Source organism: Salminus brasiliensis, chromosome 14, assembly GCF_030463535.1.
Source record: "Salminus brasiliensis chromosome 14, fSalBra1.hap2, whole genome shotgun sequence".
Classification (NCBI taxonomy): Eukaryota; Metazoa; Chordata; class Actinopteri; order Characiformes; family Bryconidae; genus Salminus; species Salminus brasiliensis.
Window position 1 is genome coordinate 30171042 of NC_132891.1, and position 26790 is coordinate 30197831.

The 26790-nt window shown below is 39.5% G+C and overlaps 2 protein-coding genes across 16 annotated transcripts in view; one reads left to right on the forward strand and one right to left on the reverse strand.

Moving 5' to 3' along the window:
* The window catches only part of LOC140576619 (tyrosine-protein kinase STYK1), an 8367-nt gene extending 1559 nt beyond the window's left edge, over nucleotides 1–6808 (forward strand). The window contains exons 2-10 of one of the 4 annotated variants that reach the window (XM_072696094.1): nucleotides 387–515; nucleotides 943–1092; nucleotides 1628–1816; nucleotides 2973–3154; nucleotides 3255–3338; nucleotides 3739–3959; nucleotides 4962–5002; nucleotides 5144–5240; nucleotides 5482–6808. In XM_072696094.1, the coding sequence (XP_072552195.1) occupies nucleotides 473–515; nucleotides 943–1092; nucleotides 1628–1816; nucleotides 2973–3154; nucleotides 3255–3338; nucleotides 3739–3959; nucleotides 4962–5002; nucleotides 5144–5240; nucleotides 5482–5653 (1179 nt within the window). In that variant the 5' untranslated portion in view covers nucleotides 387–472 and the 3' untranslated portion in view covers nucleotides 5654–6808. Of the gene's footprint in view, nucleotides 516–942; nucleotides 1093–1627; nucleotides 1817–2972; nucleotides 3155–3254; nucleotides 3339–3738; nucleotides 3960–4961; nucleotides 5003–5143; nucleotides 5241–5481 lie in introns of all 4 variants that reach the window. The other 3 variants (XM_072696093.1, XM_072696092.1, XM_072696095.1) reach the window with 3 other exon arrangements.
* Nucleotides 6554–23594, reverse strand: tmem269 (transmembrane protein 269). 12 transcript variants are annotated; one of them, XM_072696112.1, is made up of 9 exons: nucleotides 23271–23594; nucleotides 20831–20943; nucleotides 18839–18887; nucleotides 17803–17925; nucleotides 14030–14177; nucleotides 12859–12956; nucleotides 11841–11984; nucleotides 8950–9150; nucleotides 6554–7960 (listed from the first exon to the last, which is right to left on the reverse strand). In XM_072696112.1, the coding sequence occupies exons 4-9, from the start codon at nucleotides 17828–17830 to the stop codon at nucleotides 7851–7853; spliced, it is 729 nt and encodes a 242-aa protein (XP_072552213.1). In that variant the 5' UTR covers nucleotides 17831–17925; nucleotides 18839–18887; nucleotides 20831–20943; nucleotides 23271–23594; the 3' UTR covers nucleotides 6554–7850. The 12 variants fall into 12 exon arrangements, with proteins under 12 accessions (XP_072552213.1, XP_072552211.1, XP_072552209.1 ...); XM_072696110.1 differs by having other exon boundaries at nucleotides 18823–18887; XM_072696108.1 differs by adding an exon at nucleotides 20540–20692 and having other exon boundaries at nucleotides 17803–18887.
* Nucleotides 23595–26790: the final 3196 nt, after the last annotated feature.

Genomic DNA, 26790 nt, shown 5'->3' on the forward strand with positions numbered 1-26790 from the left:
CTGTAACTGAAGATAATCAGTGTATGGATGGTAAATGTGTGGATAAATGGAACTTGTAACCAGAGGTCACATCCTGTCCAATAGGTGGCGAATGGACATAAATTCTTACGTGCATAACCTCACTGTCTAATCACATTGCTAGGCTATATCACTATGTATCATTGCAAAATGAAATGTCTAATAATTTAAAAAAATAAATTATAATGACAGGTAATAATAGATGCACTGCCCACAGCTGCCCACAACACCAACCTATGACCCAAACCTACTGTTTCTGTTGACCATCCTTTAAAGCAGCAGTATAGAGAATTTTGACTGTTTTGCTCTTGGGCTCCCCCTACAGCTGGGGGTGTAATGCACTTTTACTTGTATTTACTCCACTGCAGTAAATACAAACCTGTACTGTGGTGTTAAGGACATGCTTGTATCTGTCGTCACGGCAGCTGTGAGAGATGCTTAATATACACCTCCCATGGACGTGCAGGTGGCATGCAACATCTCCAGCCTCAACTGTGGTAAGACTGAGACGCCATGTCTTTCTTTTTTTCTATAAAAGCAATTAAGAACAAAAAAGAGAGAAATCTTATTAAAAAATGTTTAATAATTACTATAATAATAATTAGTCTTGTACATTAAAAGAAAAGCAAGTCTCTCAAAGTGTTTTAGGCAAGATGATGCATAGTACGGTTGGTCCAGACACAGTTAGTTAATCTAAATTAAATATTTTAAGCAAATCTAATTGAAATGTATTAATGAAATTGACTTATGCAGGCTATTATATACAATTAGCATGATCTCACTAAAACAATAATACCAGGTTTGGCCTTTGCTCATGGTAACAGATAGGCCTGAATTACTTATTGTATACACAGGGCTATGATTTGGTCTTACCAATGTACTTCTCTGCTCTGTGTGTATATTTGTGTGTGTGTTAATACACAGATGAGGAAGGCTCAGGTCCGTTAGCACTCATCATCATTCCCAGTCTTCTGGCTCTTGGCACACTGATAGTCGTCACTGTGATAATATGGAGCTTTTTGACAAAGAAGCCAGCAGTCCAGAGGACCTTGGTTGTCCCACAGCACAGCAATGGTATTCTGATGAGTTTTCAATATCTGTGCTTGCAGTCAGAATAGCGGTTTTAGCCTCATGTATCATAAATAATGTCAATACAAAAGTCACTATGGTGATGTTAACTTTCAGACATGCTGCTTTTTCCCTGTAGAAATTTGGCATACAGTATTGTCTTTAGCAGTGGTGGGGGACTCCGGTCCTGGAGGGCCGGATTCTTCCTTTTCCTCATTCAACTCATTCATTAGTTGCCAGAGCTTGGCCAAAAAAAAAAAAAACATTTCCCTTTTACCCCAAATGTAATAAATCAGACATGTTTGGTGTCTCAAGTTTCTTTTATTATATTAGCATGAGGCTAATGTAGCTAACAATACACCAATTAGCACTGTGTGCTAATTGGTGATCCGACCAAGCTACAATTGATCCGACCAAAGCTACAATTACTTGTAAGTAACATCTGCCTTGTAGCTCCAGCTCAACACTTGACATGTTTCATCTGCTAATATGAGGTCAATTTCGCCATGCGCTCAGCTGCCCTCCTCTCACTCTGTTTTAGGACCTATAGCCCTCCAGACTGGCCACAGTCTAACACCTGGACATGATGCACTGAGCTTGTGGGAGATGCCCACCCACTGCAACCTGGAGGAGGTGGAGTTTGTGAAAAACGGATTCTACGGACCCACCTGCAAGGGCCAGCTAAAACGAGAGGGGGTTGCCACGTCTGTGGTGGTTAAAACTCTGAAGGGTATAATGGAGTAATCAAGTTGACTGCTATGCAAAAAAAGACTTTATTAGATACACAAGAGTCAGATTGGCTGAGGAGATGGACGCAGTGGTTCCATTTCTACTGCTAGTATAGCTAAAAATGAATGAAAGAAGGAAGCGTATTAGTTAGGATGATGACATGTTCTCTTTTTTGGGTTCAAAACAAAAGGATTTGGGATTTGGGAGTGTAAAATATCCAGGATTTCGTGTTGATTTTACGTAAGCTTTGGCCTTTACAGGCTCCACCTTCTTACCAACCTCTACAACTGGTCCATATGTACCTGCATCTACATGCAGCCACTGATCAAACTGCCTCCCAGAGTGAGAAAGAGCAGGTGACTGTTTAACAGGGCAGCACATGGAGACTGACTGCAGCCTAAAAAATGGCCAAATGGAAATGTAAATAAACACAAATCATAATACAGTTATAACCTCTCAGACACACGAGAAGGGCTGAACGTTGCTCCATGAAACTGATCTAAGTTTATTTATGTATTTTAATTATTATTTTATTATATTGGCCTGAAACAAAATTGTGGTAAACGTCTTTTTTGCTTTTCTATACTCGTGAGACTCACAAGTTAAACATGGTTTGGTCATATAGGCTATTAAGGCTTTTTAATAATCTTGGTAAACAGTAATGAGTAAATGTTGATGTATTAATGTTCATTAACATAGCTGCATGGTTTTAGAGGTATGTAACTCCTCCCACACTTAAAACCTACTTAAAACCCCCTGGCTACAACATACCATTCTTAGAATATTTAGAAGTGTTCCTTGAAGAGCAGGCCTAACCGAGTATCGGCTGAATTTAGGAGTTTACTGCCACCTCATGGCCACAGGTATACATATATATATATATATATCTACATATATGTATAGTAGCTTATAAACCTTGTAATGGGGGTTGAATAATTTCGATTGCAGTGATATCACTGGATACCCAACCAACTGTGCTATGTTGTAGTCGGCATCATGCCCAAATAAGGGACTCCAGATCAAAAAACAGCCACTATTTAATCCTGCTGCTTGTTGCCTCCTTAGTTATATGGATTCCTTAACGTCCTTTTAATTCAGAGAATCCTCATGTTTGTAGACTAAAACACTACCAATTTTGACATTCATCTCTCTTTCAGGAAACTCAAACAGCCAAGAGGCAAATGTGTTTGTGGAACTGGCCCTGTTCCACACAGCCATCTGCAAACATGACAATGTGGTACGAATGCTGTACTGCCAGACACGTCGCTTTCCCATGTACCTGCTTTTTGAAGCGATTACTCCAGGAAACCTACTGCATTTTCTGTGGAGTCTTCGAGGGGTGAGAACCAACAGAAGAGAACCAGTGGATAAATGAATTACAGAATGCCTATTTAAAAAAAAGAAAGAAAGACTGTGACTTTTTGATTTGCTTTATGCAGGGTGCGTCTGAGACATGTGATCAGCAGCAGGCCTTTTCAGAAAGGTCTGTGTATCTAGTGGCCAAGCAGGTAGCATCTGGCCTGGTAAGATCCTGTCTAGCCAAATAATAAACATGTGCAGTCTGGGCCATATAGGCTATAATGGGGTTATATGAGTCCACTAGTTCACCTGTATTGTGCTAAATAATTTAGCAAAGTGTTTTAAGTACATTATGTAGGTTTACAGCAATGTTCTGTTTTTATCAGACCTAATAATGGTTTTTAATTTCTTTAAACATCCAGAATTTCACATTACTGCAAGCTTTTCATTACTGCTAGTTATATTGCTTGGCAACCCTATCCAACTGTTAACAGTCAACATTGCTTTGTAGATCAACTGTTTATTATCATTACATTTTTTCTTCACATCTAACAACACACCCCCTTGTTAAAACTACAGTAACATCCAGCCTCCTATAGCTTAATGCTTTATTTCCTATCTCAGGACTACTTGCTGTCAGAGCACAGGCTAGTGCATGGCAATGTTGCAGCCCGCAGCATGCTGATTGGTTCGGGGCTCTCTGTGAAGGTGTCTGGATTGGCAGTGGCTTTTAAAGCGCGGCAGGCTGGTACAGTAGAAAAGGGTGAGTGGGGGGCTAAAGTGCCTCTGAAGTGGAAGGCTCCAGAGCGACTGATGAGGCTTCCCATGACAGCCAGGAGTGATGTGTGAGTTTCCCAACACACTATCAGTGCCAAGCCTAATTTAGCATCATCATCACGTTCAACACAGTCCTTAGTGATGAAAAGTTTATATACATTTATTAAGGGTGATTGAATTGTGAACAGTGAGCTCCATTAGCTCAAGTGGCTAATGCGCCACCACTATGGCATGGGGGTCACAAGTGCCATCAATGTTCAGAGTCCAAGAGAGCACAGTTGTCCGTGCTCTCTGCAGGTGGGTAGATGATCGCACATCACTCTTAAGCAATGCTTTTCGGCATCTGTTAGCTGGTGAGGCGGCACTTTCCTTCAACCATGTCGGCTGCCCGGCAATGCCGCATCGGCAGCAGTTTGAAAAGAAGTGGCGGCTGGCTTTGCATGCTGGGAGCTCTGCTAGTACTACATTATTAAAAAATATGAGATCCTTAGGGAACTTTTAGAGGTTCTTCAATTTGAAACTGTTCAGAAACCTTTTATGGTGCTTTTTGAGGAACCTTCAAGAAAAGGCTTTTAAACGAAAATGGTTCCATGAAGGTTCCTCAAAGCACCTTAAGAGGTTTCTCTGTAGTTTCAAACTAAAGACCCTCCAAAAGTTCCTCAAGGTTCTTTTAACAGTGTAGGAGGAGTTACAACTTGGGAGAAAACGGAAACAAATTGTGAAAGAAGGTGAACATAAATTAAAACTTTAATAAGCTTTTATTTGTTATTGCAAAAACAAAAAATCTGTTATTTAGATACCTTAGTAGAAATGTAGAAATTTAGAGTACACTCTTAAAAGTAAAGGTGCTACAAATGGTTCTTTGAGCAGTGCCATAGAAGAACCATGTAAGGTTCCATTAAGAGCCATGTTTGTTTTGAGATGGGTCTTTATGGATAATTCTTCATGGATCCAAAAGTGTCCTTAATTTTGGTATTCTTGTATTTTTTTGTCATCAGTAAGCCATCCGCATTTATGAGCCTGGACATTGCGTTACATAATTGATCTACATCTCTTCTTAAATGTTCCAGGTGGTCTTTTGGAGTCCTCCTTTATGAGTTAATAACTTTAGGTAAGGCATCAACATTTCTCAAGACACTACTGACTTTCTGCACTGTACATTTGCTGTATTTGCACCAAAGAACATCCTCTAATCAAACAGAAACTATCAGCAGCCACTGAAATACTTACATAAGCTTCTCTCCTCTACAAGGTGAGCCTCCCTTTCCTGAACTGGATCCGTCAGAGATGTTCCCCAAAGCGTTAGCCAACTACAAGCTAAAAAGACCAGAAAACTGTGGAGGAGCCCTGTAAGTCAAGCAGCAGATGTTACAATGTCATTACGATATTTAAATTACAGGCATCTGTTGACGCTGTGTGGTATTATTAAACCTGTCGTTTACAGGCAGCAACAGATCAGGAGAATCTTAAAATAGGAATTCAATCTATGCCTCTTAGAAAGAAAATGAAAGCAAACAGCAGCAGATTGATTGTTATTAAGGAGCTATTCTGTGTTTTTACTACAGTCAGCTGTTGTTCACTCTCTCGCAGGCATGACCTTATGAAATATTGCTGCATGTGGAACTTTAAGGACCGTCCAGCGTACTCTGACATCATCAAACTGCTAGACTCATACATCCACCTGGCCGATGCGAAACCCCTCCACACAGATCAAAGCGTGGACGTCTGTGAATACAAGAGGAGGGCAGGACTGTCGCCATGAGCGCTGAAGGATTAAAGCAGCTGCTAATGTCACAGTCAAGACTCAGCCCAATCTTCTTATCTGCTTCTTTGTAGGCAAGCTTGTTGTGGGTCCGAAGCCTACTCGGAATCATTGGACACATGGCAGGAATACACCTGGACATCACAGCCCATCATACAAGCATTCATTCATTCATTCACCCAGAGTCTGCTGTAGTCTGAGGGAGTCTAGTTTGTTTTTGAGGAAGTGGACTCTGGAGAGGAGAAGAGACGGTTCGCAGTGATGAGACCAGGTCCTGTCGTGTCTAGTGGTGATAGGCATGCTTACTGCTGTTACTAAAGCACATCCTGGCAATGACCTTTTGGGTGCATGAGTAGTTATAATGAGTCAAGACTGCAAATGCAGGATTTGCATTTGAAGGAGGAGACGACAGTGTTCGAAGTTCAGGGTTTGTCACTTCCATGTTCCAAACTCTCATTATTCAACGTAGGGCTGCACAATATTGGAAAAACGGACACTGCGATGATTTGTTGCTCTGCGATATACAGCGGGTGATTGAACATGTTACTAGTATACGAACAAGTATTGAACACGTTACTAATTTTCTAAATAAATATATTTCTAAAGGTATGAAATCCTTACCCTCCTAGTGACAAAGAAACAAAAAACCCTTCACAGCGCACATTATATAATGACCTTAAAATAAACTAAATACTAGATCTTGTTTTTTTTGGGGTTTTTTTGAGCCGTTCTTATCCCAACGAGACCAGTACCATTCATTTGCAGCCTTTAGTCCAAGACCGTTCTACAACACTAACAGCTACAGTCTAACATGGACAGCCAGAGACACGCTGTCTGCGCATGCAGCATATCATAGTTCACCAGAGCAGCTTTTTTCAATTGACTTTCAATGGCAACATGTTCTTAAAATGTGTCCACAATGTGTCAGTTTATTAAATTTGCAACATACTACTGACCAGATCTAAATCAAAAGTGGAAAAAATGTGATGACTTATACACCACTCAGTTTTTAATAAAAGCTAACCACAAGTGGTGCAACTTAACACAAAATAATGCCTGTAATGACTGTTGTGTGAGAGCACCAACCATTAAATGTAATCAGTACATGTAGGCTATTCAAGAAAGACGATGCCCTGGACATAACGCAATAAACTAAGTGAGGAAGAAAAAAAACCTTAAAACAGGGGCCAGAAAGCACAGCTAGACCAGCAAAACACTTTGGCAGGATCCTAACATCATCTGTCATAAAACCAATGAAACCAACTGCTGCCCCAACTGCTTTCTTCTTGTCATTTGTTTGGAAAGGGCTACGTTGTGGGATATACATTATTTACCAAAATCACACTTAATTCAGACTCAGTTAAGCAATTACCTCAATGATACTGTAGTGGCTGGTGCTGTGCAGAGTAGCCTATGTGACTGAATAGACTGGTCATAAAAACATGACAGTCCCCTCTAAATACAATGGACTGCACAATGGACTACTCTGATTTCTGTTTAAATGCCAGAGGATGAGCATGTAAATACTTTATCATGTTGAGCTGCTGATTTATTGAAAAGGTCTATGCAAATATTTAAGCATGTTCTCACACCCATGCTTAAGCTACACTTTTCCCTTTTAAGTTAATTTCTGTTCCACTAATATGAAAATGCCAATTACTGTAAGTCTTATATGTGACTTGCTTGTCCTATGCATTAATCCTTCCTGTTTCAACAATAACCAAAAAGCTCTAAAAAAAAAAACAACAAATCCACCAATATAGTATTATTCACAGCAAAGCTGACATTTGCTCATGATTTGATGAAATTCCTTGATTCTGTACATTACAGCTGTAGCAAAAGTCGTCACCAAACACATCAGAGACAATGTAATTCTTTTGTGTCGACCCCTGTGAACAGAACATTCAGTGTTACTGGTGCTCGGCCTGCAAAAAGACCATGTTTTTTTTTTACCATCATCAACAGTGAAATAACAACAGCTACCTTCACAAAAGTCCATTGGATTTCTAGAACAGGTAGATCAGTCCATCACCTCAAAACAATAAAAAAAAAAACAAGAGCATACAATGTCCAGAGTTTCTGAGATTGAGCAAAAGTTTGATGCTCCATGGCAACAAGCAGCAGTAGGTTCCAACAGGCCATGGAGGCCTTTCTTCAAACATGCAGTGTCAGAGTGTGGACAAGACCGCAGAGGCTGTTACACTTTGCAGCTCCACAGGGCTGTCGGGAACAAAATGTAGGAAACTGACCAGAGCAGGTAGTACACACAAGCAGGTGGAAATGAGGAGCAGAAAACCATGACAATACCTGTGGGAAAGAAAGATAGCAAGTAATATCAAATAGAAGTTGCATTACATAATGAAAGCATAATCTGTGTCTTGCTGGTCAGAGTCTGTTTTAGTGAAAGTGAAATCTATAGTGGCAGCTGTAGTCAAATGCATCCAGAGGTTGTTTTGAAGGGGAACGAGGATAACATGCATAACAGAGAGAGATTAGAGCTAATTGCGTGAGTCTCATGGCCAATGCGTGACAGCTGGCAGCCCTGCATTTATGTTAGTGGCACAGAAGTTTGAAGACCTGTTTTGAGGAGGTGCAGAGATACTAAGCTTGTGTATTTGTCTCTGCGATTCAGAGGTACTTTAGGTTTATGCATTTGGAGGTTGCCATCTGGTACCCCTATGCAGTTGTGGATAGCGGACTAAAGCCCTATTTAGACAGAATTAGTTTTACATGGAGAGGTGGAGTAATGTAATTTAACTACAGATCTGTAAAACTTATGACTGATTCACACAGAATTTTAGCATAAATGAAAAAACAGAATGATATCCAGCCCCATTTAACCCATTTATAGTTATAATGAAAATTTAGTTTGGATTAGCAACATGTTCATAACAAGTATGTAGGCTATACTCTAAAGCTGCCAGCAACGTTGCACCTCTGGGAAGTCCTTTAGTTGGTCTTCTGGATTTACCTGAGGTTTGCAAACAGACTTAAACGACCCAAAGTATCTGTGCCATGCACAATGAAACTAAATGCCTGCATGAGCACCTCATTACTTGAGAAAAGCTTCGGAAACTACTTTTGCCACAGAGCGTGACAGAATATTTACCCACATGGCGATTTGCACAGGATTAATAAAGTCTGAGGTTATTTTTCTGACTTATTTTGCAGGAGGTAAAAATTTACTGACTCAGGAGCGTGCAGTCCGTAAAAATTTGAAAATGACGTTCATAGTTTATAGCATTTGCTATATGCCATATTAAGACAAAAAAGCACAAAAAGAAGAGCTTCTGTACCTCCAGCATATACCACTTTCTTCCAAGCCTGGGACTCCAAAACCCGGTCATGAGGGTAGAAGCCCTGGCTCACCATGAAGAGGATCATGGCCACAGCAGTGATTCGAAGCACAGCCATGTTTCCTCCAGTAAGGAGAGAGGTGCAGGCAAGAATAGCAGAAGAGTAGATGCATGGCAAGCCACGGTACATGAAAGGAATACCTGCACAGGAGAAGACACATATCACATTAAATAATAATAATATTAATAATAATAAATAATAATGCTTTGATGATACTAGTGGTAAGTAACTGGAGGACAGGTATGGAGGACTGGAAATGGTTAATCTGATTGTTAGAATATTTGCCCAAATGAGCTGATTGTTCTGAAAATATTTCTTAGACACAGATGGTCTCAACAGACCCAGGAAATATTACAGCATTGCAACATCACTTCTCAAGGTTAAGGTAATGCTGGGTCAATCTTAGGCTTGTTTGATCCTACTGTGCTCTGACACTGTAATGTCAGATCTGCTGTGGTGGCACAAGGGGGGACTCAAGATGTGACACAGATGTGCAAAAGTGTGGGGCATCATGTCTAATACTAAGCATGGGCTAGAAAAGTATAAAGCCCCTCAGCACTAAGCTGGGAGCAGTGGAAAATTTGAGACAAATACTTCTGGCATGAGCTGGGGAATTGGGGATGAGGTGGGGTGGTGAACATCCAACATCCAGACCTCACTAACACTCTTGTTATTCTTGAATGCAATCAAATCCTGACAACAGTGCTCTAAAATGTAGTACAAACAGTTTCTTTAGTACATACAGTTACTCCAACAAAAGCAGGATAAACGTTTTTTAATACCCTTGATTTCAGAAAAAAAAACATGAATAAGCATGTGTCCCAATATTTTTGTCCATATTGTGTATATTGCAGCATGTTAAGTCCTGTGCTTGGCCACTGGGGGGCACACTCTATGGGAGTCTGAGAAACTGTGGGGCCCTTCTTTTTTACACGACCTGGAAGAACACCTTTTCGGACCACTGCAGCACTCCAGACACACCCTCCTAGCTTTGTTACACTTCATGTAACTTGTGAATCATTGTTGAAAGGCATGGGGATGAACGCCTTTTTGGTTTTAACTAGGCAGTTAGGTAGGTTTTGTATTTTTCTTGATTTCAGACTCTGTAAAATCCTGAATAAATCTGAGCAGGTTTACAGTTTAACTACTGCTTGGTGATTGGTCTGGCAGAACCTCTGAGGAAAGAGCCCACTTTCATATTCTGAGACATCCTGACCTTAGGCCGGGTTGTGACTGAATTGGGGGCTCGTCCTCTGCTGATTTCATCCAACAGGTATTCGTTTGTTTTGTTGGCAGTTTTATTTTGGTAGGGGAGGTGTGTGTGGGCACTAAATATTTTTAGCATTTGATTTATTACCACTGAGATTTTGCCTTTATACTCTCTCTTTGTTAGCTGAAGTGAGATTTATAAGGTTTTCGATTCTTGTGTAGTTTCGATTCTCTAGTTTCGATTTTTGTGTCTAGCTCTTCTTATTCTAAAGAGAAGACTAGACCAGATCAATATATAGAGCACTATTATAGGGAACAGAACTACAAGGTAGTGAACAGTTCGGACAACTTTTTATGTACGTGACATAAGCAATCTAATTGTTTGTGTAATTGTGTAAGAGTTTTTCTGAGAAAAGCTGTGCAGGAATCTTCAAACCAAACAATGCAATGAACTATGGGTGCGCCTTGTCCGCTAGTGCACATTGTTTGTAAACTACTTTTTAAAAAGTCTGCTCTGTTTTCAGACACCACTACAAAATTATAAAACTCCAAAGAAGTGCACTATGTAGTCAATAGGGAACCGTTTTGGACACAGCTTTTGTTTCAGGTGAAGGAACCAAGTCCTGCTTGTAGACCCAGACAGAGGGGAGATGTTGAAACTGGGTGAGTCTGCCCTTCCTCAATGTGACTGTTTGGATAGACATTTGGAAATGGAAGAAAGAAATGCAATGACGCAGTTTGGTTTGTTTTATCACAGAGGCTAGTGACCCACTTATTTCTTTCTGGGCAGAAGTTACTGCATCACCTATCAGTCCTGTTAAGTGCTGCAGCATTTTAGTTTCACCTCCCTTAATTTGTTGAGTGGCTCTTTTCACACCTGTGAAATGCCATCCAAACAATGGGTGGATGATATCATGCTATGTAAGTGCCTTGCTTAGGTTTGTAAAGTAGTGTTGGTTTTAATACGAAACAGTCCTGAACAAGATTTATAAGAATTATAAATGTTTTTTGTTTCACTCAGAAATAATATTTCCCAGCCAGCTATGAACTGATTTTTCAGATACTGGTTGCTGTACATGTAGTTCTATAAAGAGATTAAACTTAAAGTTTGTATACCATTTGCATATTGCTTAGTACTCTGAGGTAATTCCTCTGTGCATCAAAGCATCTTGTTTGTTTGCACCTGTAGTGAGTTAAAAAATCATTTTTGTTGGGGGCTCAGAGAGGCTAAGCAGTGTAATATGCTACTACTATGGTACAGGGGACATGACACCACTTTGCCATCAGCAGCCAGAGCCTGGGAGAGCACAATTGGACATGCTCTCTCCCCTCATCACTTTTAAGCAATGTTGGCTGGCACAGGCATCTTTTAGCTGATGCAGAGGTGCTGGGGACCTGGCGCTTTTCTCCAAAGCTGCACTGGTGGCAGTTAGATTTTTATTTTTTTTCAAATGTAAAAAAAAAAACTTTTGTGTTAGGCATTTGAATGCCTACATCACGCCTACATACTATAATAATAATAATAATAATAGTGTTTTATAAAGATTGTGCTGCCTCAATCAGATGAACAAACAATTTTCTCGGTTGGGTAATAGCAAGAGATAACAAGTTCACCACTCACCGCTAGAGAAGAAGCAGAGACGAATGAATACAGACAGCACATAGCACATGCAGAGGAGGTTATCCAGTAGGCTAGGAGTCCTTAAGAGTAGAGAAGTTGCAATTCCAAAAGTTGTGAAATCAGCAAAATCATCCAGCTTGGCACCTAAAATGTAAAGCAAGAACAGAAGCTAAATTAATTTCACAAAATCAACTATTTTTATTCTTATGACAAGTAGGTGCATCAGAAAGAGCTTACGTTAGCAACCAGGGTTAATCCTCCATATGGGGATTTTATGGAACTAAAGTCACTTTTCCTGTGTTGCCTCAGGGGATGGGTAGGAACACAAAGTGAAAGGTAGAAAGAAATTTCCACGTCAGCCCCAAAATAGCTCACCGCTATCCTCTATAAACAACCCACTGGGGTCTCTTTATCTCTGCAGCTTGTGGGGCATGTTTTCGTTGGACCATGGACATGTTCCCATTTTGGTGTACGCTCATGTGAGCACTCTGGAATTCTGCTCTCAAGGTCAACGATTTGAGCAATGTCAGATATGCAGGGAGTCCAAAGCATCAGGATAAAGCAGACAATTAGAGCTTGATCCCCCGAATTAGACAGGCTAATCAGAAAGTGATTGTTCGATTGGCAAAAAGGGGCGGGGCAAAAAGGGCAAAACAACACCAAGCAGCAGGGTCAAGCAGAAAAACCGAGCTGGGAGCACAAAGCAACCAAAGAGGACAAGGCATGGGGCATTGTGGGAGCACTGCCGAGCTATTCCAGGCAGCTGGGTGGACGTGACCATCCACACACAATGGCATAGTTTCTCACTCAAGAGTTTTGGCTTTGCCTTAGTTGTTTGGGGTGACAGTGCAACATAATAAAAGAAAAATGCCTTTTCTTTTATTATGTTGTGTATTCAACAGAACTTCATACTGTGTAAAAAATCAGAAATAAGTCAAGTTAGTTAATGTTTAGGCTGACTTGTCCTTCAACTTCATAATGGAGCTTATGGGCACAGTCCACTCTCCAGTTCACTCACCCAGTGCAGAACAGGCGTTCAATTGCCTAGCAACGGCTCCATCTGCCAAATCCAGCAGGTAACCAATCAGCACTAGCCAACATGCAGCATAATGGTGGCTGTGGAAAAGAAGTGTTTATATGTGACACCAGGCACACAGTGTCGTAGCATATGATCAAAAACTGTTTGTCCACTTTCTAAAAACTAAAACGTGGTAAGATCAAAGTACAGTGGCATGTTAGCACCACTAGTCAAAATGTGTTACTGTGAATAGCTAAGCAAGTAAATGATTACCTGATTTCCAAAAGGCATAAAATTAAAGATCACACTCTTCTTTAATTTTTTAAGATAGATTACTTTTCATCTATTTTCTTTTTCAGGTGTAAAATGGAAAAGGGACCAAAGTAAAACTTTAGAAGTCAGTACTTAATACTTGCCAAATGTGTCAACATAATACTGAGTACTAAAATTTGGCAATTATCACAGCTGAACTATTTTTGTAGCCAGCTAAAAGTCTTTAAATTTTTGTAGTTAAAGACTTCTAGCTCCATTGTGGACTTCGAGTTGTGTTTAGGATCATTATCTGGCTGTTGAAGCCACCCCTCTTTTCACCTTCAGCATCTGCTTACAGATGTTTGTGATGTTTGCTTCCATAATTTTCTGGTATTTAACTGAATCCATTTCTCAGTGAAATGTTCCTTGTGCCACTGGCTGCAACACACGCCCCTGTCCTTGTAACTTCCTCTCAGTTGGAGAGGAGTTACATAATTCATATAATTTCTTAATGATATCATTAATGGCTACATAAAAATGCATTGCTATTTTCTTATAGACTTATCCTGTTTTGTACGTTTGATCAAACCCAAACTCAAATTCCTTACTATAAAACTATAATAAAAATATCATGACATTATTTAACTTATTTCTAGACTTTTTACATGTTTAAGTAATTTTATGTTTATGAATGCTGATGTTTGAAACAAGCAATATTATTGGCCAACAGAAAAAGACAACTTCACTAGGTACAATAATTTAAAACAAATAAATAAGTCTTATACTATTTGTTTATGCCTTATTAACTTATAAATAATTATAGAAGTTGTATACTAAGTTCAGTAAAAGATATAATAGGAAAAGGACATTTCATGTCATTTGCAACTTATCAGTAGTGTAAAAACACCAGTGGCCTCACCCATTGAGACTGCTGAGAATGGAAGCCATCCCCATGACCATGTTGGCAACGGACAGAGCATTGGCAGCATTTTTACGGGCAAACTCCTTGAGCTGGATCCAACTGGCCTGTTCTCTCAGGAACAGTTTGTTGGTGTGCTGGAAAAAGCCTGAGACCAATCAAAAAAAAGGTAATGATTACACAGTGGCTGCTATTTTGACAGTGCATGGCTGTAGAAAGCCTGGTATGAGATGAGCGGAATGCAAAGACAGAAATACTCTCACTGCAGTAAGTCATTAAAGGACAAAAAGGACAATGCAAGTATAGAGAATACAATACAGACCCCAAAAATATTTAAGCATTATTAGGTTTATTCATAAAAAGACATTAGAATTGTATGGTTCTGTCTGACAAAACAAAAGGTCTTTATCAGAAGGTCTTTCCCCAGGAGTATTCCCAGGGTTTTAAAAATTGGCATGTTCAAAAATGTAAAACCAGCTATGTTATCCATGATTCAAGTTCAAACAAATGTTTGTTGTTTAGGTGTACTAGCTTACCCCAGTCAGAACCTTAAAATACCAAGGTCTTATCATACACCACATATATTCAAGAAACCGCAGCCAAAATGAATGTTATGAACATGTCTACTACTAAACACTAACCATTATAATTTCAACACAACCTCAACACATTAACAATCCCAGGACCCACCAGTGGGTCCAAACACTTATTACACACTTTTGGTGCGTATTTACAGAGGTGAAATTGGTAACAGTCCACGTCCAGTGTTTATTAATTGTTTGTATTTCTGCTTAAAGCTTACCTAAAATATCAGATCAGATCTCATCTAATCCCGAAAACTAGACAAAGAGAACCAAATTATTTAATACTGAGCAAAATTATCATTACAAAATCTTTTAAAATATTAAAAACCTCTAGTAGTACAATTTACCTTAAATGGTTTATTAAAGTATGGTATTTCAATCTAGAAGATGGCAATCAGGTATGAGTTTAGTAGGCCTTCACTGTTTAAAAAACATGCACTTGGGTTGTCACTAACAGTTGGGTCTTTACCATGCCTTGGACAAAAAAGATTCCTGACAAAGGAATCTAAAAAGAGATACAAAACTATTTCTAAAATGTTTGATCTCCATCTATCCAATTCAGTACCTCTGAATTTCAAATGTTTTCAGGCTGTTGCTTACAGGAGCCCATGTCTGATGTTAGTACAAGGTTTGAAGAGTCAGAGAATTTGGAACTTGGACATTTGATGCACCTGTCAGTTGCTAATTCTAAGCAATGCTTAGAGTGTCCAAACCTTTGCACAGGCCACACAGGCGATTTATTTATTTATTTTATTTTTATGTAAAGAAAGTAACTGTGCATCAGAATTAGGGTGTCCAAACCTTTGTATAATACTATAATTAAACTGACTGAGCACTTAATTAGTAACATATGTATACCTACTTATTAATGCAATTATATAATCAATTATGTGGCAAAATGGCAATCCATATAACCATGCAGATATTGGCCAGCATCTTCAGCTTATGTTTAAATTAACCAACATATGATTTGATTATTTCTATAATCACTGATTTCCTGGGATTTGAGCACTACAGTCTTTCAGAATGGTAAAATAAAGAAAATAACATCCAGTGAGCAGCAGAGAGAGAGGCCAACAGAGAATCTCCAGATTGGTTGGAGCTGACAGAACAGCAGTAACTCAGATAATAACTCTGTACAAATGTGATGAGCAGAAAAGCATCTCAGAATACAGTTCACGTTGAACCTTGAGGCGATTTGGCTACAACAGCAGGTTGGGTTCCACATTTGTCAGTCAAGAACAGAAAGCTGAGGCTGCAGTGGGAGCAGGCTCACTATGGGACAGCTGAAGAGTGAAAAAACACAACTTGGTCTGCCAATGTCAGAATTTGGCAGAATAAATCTATGGATTTGACCTGCCTTGCATCAACTGTCCAGACTTATGAAGGTGGTGTAATGGTGTGGGGAATGTTTTAATAGCACACTTTGGGCTTGTTAATACCAATCATCGATTGAACGCCACAGCCTGTTCACAGTAAAATACAAGTACACAATACTTAGTATTGTTGCTGACCATGTGCATTCCTTCAGGGCCACAATTTACCCATCTTCTTCCAGTATCTACTTCCAGCATGATAGACAGTGTCTTCTTCCAGTATCTACTTCCAGCATGATAGACAGTGTCTACTTCCAGCATGATAGACAGTGTCTACTTCCAACGTGATTTTTTGTAAAACTAGTTTTACAAAAACTGGTTTCATTGTTCTTCAGTGGCCTTTCCAGTCACTGGATCTGAATCCAGTAGAAACACATTTGAGATGTGATAGATAGAATGGGTGCAGCATTAAAGTGCTCCAGAAACTGTGTGTCACAAACATGTCAACATGGACCAGAATCTCAAGGAAATGTTTACAGCAACTTGTGGGGTCCATGCAATGAAGAACTTAGGCTGTTTTGAGGGCCCTTCACCCATTATTAGTTAAAAGGTTATGGGAGAGTGTATTAATAAAATATGTACACCTGCTGTTAAATGAAAAATATGACTAGTATTAAAGTATACAAGTGAAAAAAAGGTTTGATTATGCTTTCTTTAGCCCATTTGGTTTGATCCCCGTGTAAATAGGATGAGCATTATTACCAGCATATCCACACATGATTTAATTCAGATTCATTTCGATACATAATTAGTTAACAAAAAAACTGGAACTACAGCCATTTTTTACATAGTCCCTCCAATTATACAGATGCAAAGTTTTTTTTTAGGGAAAAAAAAGTTACAAGCTTGGAACACTTGTTTTTGGCAAAAATATCCTTGCAAGCTTCATCAGGGTGGATGTGGAACATCAGTACACAGCCATTTCCAGTTCCTTCCACGGATGTTTAATTGGATTCAGGTCGGGACTTTGGTCAATGACATTCCCAGACTTTATCTGAAGCTACGTCGTTGTTTTTTTTTGGCTGTGGCTTCAGGTTGTTGTCATGTTGGAAGGTAAACCTTTGTCCCAGTGTGAGGTCCAGAGGGCTCAGGAGCAGTTTTTTTTGGTGTACTTAGTTCATAAATCCCTCTATCAGGACTAGTTGCCCCGGTATTGCTGCTGCCGTCTTCCCCGATTGCTCAGTTTGGCCAGGCCAGGTCTAGGAAGGTTCTTGGTGGTTTCAAACTTCTTCCATTTACAAATGATGGTGACCACTCTGCTCTCTGGGAGCTGTAAAGCTGCAGGAATTTTCTGTACCCTTCTCCAGATCTATGTCTTGGCACAATCCTGTTTCTGAGGTCTGCAGAGAATTCCTTTGACCCCATGGCTTGGACTTTGTTCTGGCATGCACTATCAACTATGGGCAATCCACAATCAAATCCGATTGAATGAATTTACCATAGACGGACTTCAATTAAGTTGTAGAAACATCTCAAGCAGTATCAGTGAAAACAAAATGCACCTCTGCTCATTTTTGGGAGTCATATCAAAGGTGTGCACACTTGTGTACATATGCTATTTTACATTTCAATTTTTAATAAATTATCAAAAATGTGGGTCGGTTTCGAATGAGCAGCTTTTTACTTCTTAAAAACTGAAAGCAGAAAAACGCCACAACTGAAGGAAGCTGCTGTAAAGACCTGGCAACACATGGAAGTGCAATTAGTTAGTTTATCCATTTCCTCATCTGTATTCTCTTACTTTTGTGTGTTTTCCACTATAAATCAGCACACAAAACATCCGTTTTGGAAGAAAAACGATATCCAAACTTACTGAGCCTGGCTTGCGCATGGCATTGCATCAGTTCTCACATGTGCTCGTTGCAAATTCCTCCTGGTGGAAGATCTTGTAATTCGTGACCCCATGTCGCTGATCAGCAAACCACTAAAAGATTCCCTATCACAAGACAACATTTTGTGTAGTGTAAAGAGTACAACGATCTAATTAATCTAATAAAGTCATGTAGTGTGAACCTTGCATAAAAGGGACACATGATGTCCATGTGTAAACTTAAAGTATTAAAAATCCTTGCCTTTATAATCGTTAGTTTGTCCAATCACTTTTGAGTGTGAGTACTTCCACACAGTGTAAAAAATGGCTGTAATTTTCCGTAAACGGCATATCATATCCACTGGGGTGGTATACAGTGGGGAAATTACAAAAACTGCCAAATACTACATGTCCACTGTCTGTGTACCAACTGTGGTTAAAATAAAGTGGATCTTCTTAGCTCTTCTTGGCATCCTAATGCTGTTCACTGACTTTGATGAAGGCTGTTGTGCCACTGAAACGCTGCAAAGATTTTTAATGAAGAGATACAAAGAGTTCTTTGTCCTGAAGCAAATGAGTGGGTATAATGTGAATGGAGTTCTCCTTAGGCTGGATGATAGTTTTGCTAAAATAACAAAAACATCATTATTTATGTGACAAAAAAGATAAATAAGCTGTGGAAATAAAAAACTGCATCAAATTGTCATAGTTTACCATAAAACCTGTCAACTTCATTAAGCTTTATCACAACATTCCAGTATGCATATGCATAGCATATTTGTTCTTGTTTTTTAAATCAGAACAAAAAAAGCAAACCTTCATTCTCCATCAGTGAAGACATTTCTCATAGGTGGGGTGGGGGAAGCTGGGGGCATGCAAGGGTACATGCAGAATGTTTTTCTTTTTCAGTAAACTGTGATTGATTAAAGTGTGAACAGAGAAAAGATAGCTAGACACAATACCATCTTCTCAAAAGCCTAACATCTATGCAGACATCAAAAAAGTTTAATGCAAGGTTCCTACTATTGCGTTTTGTAACCTGAACTTGGCGTGATTCCAAAGCCAGTCGATTGCAAGCGATTCTTCATCTGAAAGAAAACAACCAATCAGACAAAGCACAAGCCAACAGCACATCATTCACCACAAAGCTACAATTGCTTTTACTTTGATCTGACCACAACAGACTCATCAGTAGTCTTAGGTAACAATTTAAAAGAACTGCTACAACTTATAACACTGTTTGTCTGGGTTTGGACTGGTGAATACTGAGGTCATTCTGAGTGGTTTAATGTAAAGTAGGATATATATTAGCCTTTCATGCTTGATTACTCGTCCTGACTCTTACATACAATAAGGGATGCATGAGGATATTGGAATCATGTCAGTGTCCACAGATACTTGCTTTACATTGATTGGATGGCATATTTAATGTAATCTCAAAAACAGAATGTTTATATGACACTTGGCTACAGCACTGAAATGTTTTTTCCTTCATTTTATTCATTTTACGGCACTAGTTCTGTAACTTACTATTTTAGAAACCTTCAGATATGTACACGAAAAATATTACATATCTGCAATGGCCTACAATTCCATTATCGGTGCATCCCTACATTTGGCTGTTGCATTCAAAATATGTAATTTAAGATAGCCACTGCAAATTATTTAATAGCTTTATAAATCCTATCTAGGCAAATGAGTGCTTATATATCTAATGTTATCTAATGTAATGTAACTGCAAGTACATTACTACAAGTGATGACTCCTTATTATTACTATAAAGTAAACACAGATTTGTATTAGCAATCACCTGTACAAAGACAATATTTGGTCACTACAGAGTAAATATTTACACTGTCTTCTATGAGCGTGTTAAAAGTGTCAGAGGCCTATTCATTTGTCTATTAACTTTTTATCACTTCATCCCCAATCAGGAACAGAAATGAAACATCAATGCTGCCAGTCCAAACTAGCTCTGACTATGCTGGGTTTGCAGACAGCTGAACATGCCATAAAGTACCGCTTTCCAAGATCTAATAAGTGTACATTCACATTGCAGGGCCAATGAACTGCTGTTCCTAATTGGGGCTTCAGTACAAAAAAAGACACCATTGAGGCTGTTTCATGATTCACAACCATGTCAGCATTTTCAGTGTAGATAGAACAAACAAGACAAGAGCATGGACAGGACATCAGACAATCCAACATATTGTTACAGAAATCCAGTTACATTCAAGAGGCCTGTTAACTCTTAAACAAAGATTGACAGCAGTGGCTCCGGCTCACTGAATAACATCTTTAACTGAATTTCTGCCTGTGCGAATAGCCTTAATCATAGCCGTCTGCACTTCTGTAAGTGTACTTCAGTGTTACCTGGACACCTCAGCTATTACTGACAAAATTATAGTCATATGCAAAATATTTGGGCACCCCTGATGAAAGTACATGTTTTGTTAATTTTCTATGGGGGAACATCAATTTATTTGTTCAATTTAAAATACTGGGAAAAAAACACAATAAATACACTATATTTTTCTGTATGCAACATATAAAGCTTTATTATTATTATTATTATTATTAAGTGTAATTGTATTTTAAAGTGCTGCAAAAAGTGATTTGTATTTGTATTTATTTACATTACATGTCATTTGACTAGTGGCACCCAGACGTTTGCAATAGACCAATTTTTTAAAAAAGGATTACTTCTGTACAATTTGCTATATTGCTTACAAAAACCTACCAAAGCTTAAACTGGCCTTAAATCCACTGTACACTGACACTATAAGAGTGCGGCTCTAGTGGGCCATTGCAGAGCGGTCCTCGCCACATGTTGAGGTCCGAGATGGCTTCACATGTTTGTGTCACTCCTCCACTAGGCCTAATCACCGTAATCCTTAGTCATTGACAACAGTGAGAAAACAGCATGCATGACAGAATGCTATCCAGTAGTAACATGCAAGAACCACAGCAGGACTGTCACAGCTACTGTCACTTCAAATGGAAACGGATAAGCAATGTAAGTAAACCGTACCAGAGGATGGAGTTAGCAGGATCATGGTGGAGCTTTGAGTCTCTACACAGAGCACAGCAACTGAAAAACCAACAAGAATAGGATGGGGTGACTCTTCAGTATATGTAGTATCTCTAAAGTGGCAGAAGAAAAGTCAGTGTTTAAGATTTTTTTTCTAGTTTTGAAGCATTTCTACTGATTCATTCTTCATGATATTTTCAAACAATGTAAAAAAAACAGCTACCAGATGCAAATGATCAAACAGCAAAAATGGAGTTTATAATATTGCCTCAGGTTATTTAAATTCATACTGCTAGCTTACATTTATTCAACTTTGCTTTTTTTCATTGCCGATAGCAAATAGCATCCATAATATTAGGGCTGCACAATATATCCTTTTATCATCGCTATCACAATGTGTGCATGCGCAACAGGACATGCAACCTGAGGTGCAATGTCAAATTATACCTCATGCATCTCCATAATGGTGACTTTACAGGAGAAGGAAAAATGTTCTTAGCTTTGAATGGCCAATAATGAATATTAGAGGTTATTCCAAGTAATCTGGAATATTCCTATTGGTCTATTCATCCGGAATTATTTGCACCTACAGGGTTGCAGCTACAGGGTTGGAGATACATTTTCACTGGAAAGCAGCGATTTGCATTGTTCTTGTTTTCCATGATTATATCTGCCCAATATCGTTTATATTACTCCAATCCTGGAATGTATTTTTTAACATTGCAATATATACAGCATATATATTTTGCTGCTAGCAAATTGAATCCATAATACTATAAAATAACTATTAAATAATGTCTATAATATATTTCCTTTATCTTTATCACTGTTACTGAACTCTATAACGCCTCTGTAAAGCATTCAGACCTGCTGCCTGTGTTAATCAATGTTACCATCATCAAGAAGTCCTTTTTTTAACTTGCACTATATGTCCAAATGTTTGCGGACACCCCTTCCAATAAACACATTCAGTTGACCCAGTTTAGGTTGTTCCCACTGCTAACAAAGATGTGCAAATGCACACACACACACACACACACACACACACACACACACAGCTTGCCAGTAGAGAAATACAGCCAATAGAACAGGACTCCCTGGAGCAGATAAACATGAACCTATTGGCACCATGCTTAATGCCTAATAGAAAGCCCCCAATATTTGAGCTGTGGAGCAGTGGAACGGTGTTCTCTGGAATGATGGTAGCTAGCTGCTCCATCCAGTACTTTTTGGGATGGGCTGCGGAGTTGGGTATAAGGTGGAGTGCTGGGGTGACTAACTCTCTTATCGCTGAATACAAGCAAATCATCACAGCAATTCTCGAAAAGCTAGAAGAAGGCCTTCCCTGGACAGCAGATATATAGACAAATATAAGCAGGATAAACACATTTTTATACCCTTGATTTCGGGAGAAACTATGAATGAGCAGCTGTCCCAATACTTTTGTCCACACAGTGCGTAAAATCATTCCGGTGTTTTTTCTTTCGTTTAATTTTAAAACATACTATTAAACATGAGGCATGAGGGCTCCATTTCCCACAAACTCCACAAGTTTACTCTCACACTTTGATAAAACGAGAGGCACCAATGCTTTAACGAGGGCAAGATCAGCTCCAACAGAACAGGGCTTCATGGAAACGCGTCGGGAGCGCACTCCCTCACACGCCCACAGGCTTTCACTGGGTTACATAACACACACAGGCGTGAGAGTCTGACTGCGCTGTTCACAGATCTCAACACTCTCCCCGGGCCCCTTAAATACCTTACATTTTTAGCTAGATAGCTAGCTATATTTTCAACGTAGCTGAGTAATAACAGTAATTCAGCCATTTGCGCGCGTTTACAGACGATACTCGCCCTCACTTCAGACGGGATGGTATCTAGCTAGTGACGCATGAACGATACGCAGAAGATTACAGCTAGCTAAAACAAAAACTAACAACCAAATAAATGAATATAAACGTAGATAGCTATGTCAAAAGCAGTAAAGTATGACATTAATTTACCTCCAAAATATATCTCTAGCTAACGCTAGCTAGCTGGTTAACTAGCTAGCTAATAGTAGTGCAGTTTCGCGGCCGTTGGTCTCGTGAGCTGCCGTTAAATTATGAATTCTAACGGTCGCTTTCTCTTCCCCTCAGGCCAGCTGAGATAGCTAGCTAGACTAGCTAGATTAGCTATAACAGCCATTTTACACCTTAAAACTCTTTAAATACTTTAACTATGTATAAAATTAGCAGGCCACATCTCTTTCTTCAAACACTGGGCTGTGTTTGGGGACGAAAAGTGACGAAATGCACCATTATCGCGAATACCATCTCATCCCGGGTAAGTTCTCATATATAAGCTAGCTAGCGCGCTAGCGCAGCTCTATCTGAGGCAAATGGCAAATAGCTCGCTGTATTTTAATAATGGAGGAAACCTCTGAGGTGAAACTTACCTGCAGGAACACGCCGGGATGCGAGGATGAAACGGGGGGGATGTAGTTAGCTAGGTGCACAGATGACTGGCGCGGACTCAATTTCTTGAGGCGGACTCAATTTCTCACTTTGACCAAAAAAAGCAAAAAAAAAAAAAAAAGAAGAATATTTTTGTAGTTATGAATATATATCCTGCTTTAATAACGTGCAGCAGTGTCCCCGCTGAGGAGAGCGAGCTTTACAATGCGCGGTCTTTGCAGGAACGCGCTTCGCATCACCTGTGGGAGAAAGCGGGACTCAGTGGTTCAGCGCGACTCTTTTTAAAGACGCAGCTCGATTCGCTGGAATATTCCACCGGAAGTGACGACCGCCGTTTTTCTGGACTCTTCTGACAGCGCAGCAGAGTGAAGGGACTGGGCTGCGCTGGCCACCAGTTTACCCTCTTACCCTGCTCTGATTATAATAAAGTCATCAGTGAGTCAGATCAGGCCTGTCTGAATGGACCATCCATCCATCTGAGTGCCTTTAAACACACTCTGTCAGACTCCTATAAGTCTAATAACCTACAGCCCCATTTTCACCTGCCTGATCCAGCTAACAAGCTGATTACCAAGCCCATCCTCTTTTCACCTCACTTTACTTCTCTCATTTTTACAAATATGAATATTAAAATGAATGAAATGAGGCTATTTTCTTCCCATCAGACTGTCAACACATGATGAAACATCTTATGTTTTACACGACAGCCCATTTTAACCCTCATATATATATATATATATATATATATATATATATATATATATATATATATATATATATATAAAGGCAGATCAATACTTTAACAAGAGCAAAAACAGCTCTGTTAATATGGCAGTCATTTGATCTATACGACTTCTTCTGTTTGTTTTCATTTATACTCCTAGCTTTCATTTATTCAACTTTGCTTTCTTTCATTGCTGATCACAAATAGACTCCATCATAGAAGAAAATAACTCAAATTCAATTAGTTTGTCTAGACACTTCGAACAGCGCAGCAGAGTGTAGGGACTGTGCTGCACTGGTCCACAGTGTACCCTCACACTGGTCTGTTCATAATCAAATAATCAATAAGTCAAGTCAGACCTGTCTGAATGGACAGTCCATCCGAATGCCTTTAAACACACTCTCTCAGACTCAGACTCAGATTAACAAGCCCATCCTGCGCTGAAGGTGGTGCAGGAAGCAGTGTTAGAGCAGGAAACCACTAAACATGTGGAAGACAGGGGTGCTTCTCCAGGACTGGGGTTGGGAACCACTAAGGGCTTGAAGTGTATTCAGCGTACTGCTGAATACAGTGTTGTCTGTGATCATCTGGCACAACTTTGATTTTGCTATTACATCGAAAGAATAGATCATTACATTAATTTGGCTTCAGGATTTAGGGTCATCATGGGAATTCAAAATGCACCTGGTACTTAAAGAAGAACAGAACTGCCATTTCTGTTAGCCAACAGGGTTGTGGCCCACCTAGAAAGAGCCAGGTCAAGTCTGCTCTATTGGCTTCTGATGATTGTGGTATCACTAGGGATTGAACATCTCCTGATGATAGGCCTTATACTTGGGAGCCCTTTAAATGTGTTGTTGTGTTGTGATGGTTCTCTGTAGATCTGATAGTCAAGTCAAGTCAAGTCAAGTGGGTTTATTGTCATTTCAACTACATACAGAGTACACAGTGAAACGAAACAACGTTCCTCCAGGACCATGGTGCAACATAGACAGTGCATACAAGACACAAGTGCAACACAAACAAACAAGTGCGGACAGACAACACAACACAGTACAGACAGAGGATAATAAATAATAATAAATGATAGCTTATTAAAGAAATGTAAAAACCCTTTTTAAGGTGTTTAACTTTAAGGTTAGTGAAGTGGGCTTGGGACCCGAAGGGTGCTGCCTGAACCCCCATGACTGGCATTCACAGCTGAGCTGTCCTTGAGAAAGGTACATAATTGATGTTTAGCACCATTTTACTATGATCAACAATACATATGGTGGTTTTCGACAGTTGATAAAATGGGTTGTAAACATTATGACCCCTGATTCTATTCATCACCAGTGTAGAGTCATCTCACAAGTCTGATAAAGGGCTCAAATGTGTGGAATATTTTGTTATATATGGAATATTGTGTTTGTAGTTTTTATTATTTACATTTAGATGACATGATGTAATGTCTGCAACCTTAGTCTTGGCAGGTACGCTCATTTTGCTGTGCTGGGGTGTTAGCAATGGCCTCAGTGAGAGCAGGGTGGGCAGCAGATATTCTATTATAGGATACTAATGTATTGTGACTTGTGTTCATCTTACAGTCATGAGTACAATTGAATGATATTAGGGGTTTGAATGACTGTAGACTAGACATTTGCAATCACTTCACCTTCTGCAGCTTTAGGTGCAACTTTTCAGGTCGGACCAGCAGTCTGACAAACCGGACATGTTGGAATGTGTAGATAATTTCTTGCAGTGAAGGTTAAATATTATCTGTTGGTGTATTGGTATACTTATGGAGCCCCTAAGTTGACATGGTGTTTGTTTTCCCTGAACAGATACACAGACGCTCAGCATAGTGACGAGGGAGAAAGAGGTGCAACCTAGATAGAGAGCGAGGCCAACTGTGCTCACTTGGACTTCTGGACAAACTTAGACAGTTGTGCCACCCAGGAGCACAAAAAGACTTCAAAAAGTTTCAGCACTGGTATGAGATTGTAAGATAATAGGACACTGCAGGCTACGACTGTTTCTGCCCCCACACAAATATCTAAGCCCTGACGTTTGTACTTCAGAAATACCGACCCTTTTGTTTATTACACATGGCTGCGGTGGGGGGCAGATTTGACAGAGAGCTTTGAACAACAAGGCTGGATTGAGACGTATCTCTGCCTTCCATTACCACAGGCCCTTCCCAGTTTCTTCACTGGAAGATGCAGGGTAAAGATGGAGAAGCACTAGGTAATAACTCCTGGGAGAAGCTGAAAACTACAGACACTTTTTTCTCATTTCTAATGGCACGCAAACCCTCATAATTCCAAAATATCAACTATACATGAGAAGGGAAAAAAGCTTGTTATCTCTCAATGGAAGTTCCGAAGGTTTTGGGAAGAGATATATCTCAATATATATATTTTGGTGACCTCATAAGATTATCTCATGGCCTCACTATTTTATCTTGTGGTCACTTAAAAGTAAAACCAATCACCACATCAGCTTACAGGCTCATTTTAATACAAATGGTCACTACACGTTGAAATGTGTTCTCTGAAACCCAACTACCTCTTCCTCAGTTCATAAAAACATCACATGCTTGTAGCAAAGACTTTTTTCCCACCAGCAGATGGCGGTGTAGCTCAGAGCAGGAGAGAACAGTTCATTTACCATTCAGGCCTAAAGAAAGTCTGAGGCTTTATTATTCAAATCTGGAAATAAACAATAGAAAGTTTAAGAATCATGAAGACTGTAAATGAAAATGTTGTATCTCTTCCACTGATGCTTGTGTTTAAAGG

Bases quoted from the DNA above. Each gene is read 5' to 3' on its own strand.
- tmem269 (XM_072696107.1), bottom strand. From the start codon at position 17,830: ATGCAATGCCATGCGCAAGCCAGGCTCA. The intron at 11,985-12,858 runs GTGAGTGAACTG...TTTACATTTTAG, and splicing joins GAACGCCTGTTCTGCACTGG to GTGCCAAGCTGGATGATTTT. The intron at 9,151-11,840 runs GTGAGTGGTGAA...TCTCCTGTGCAG, and splicing joins TCTCTGCTTCTTCTCTAGCG to GTATTCCTTTCATGTACCGT.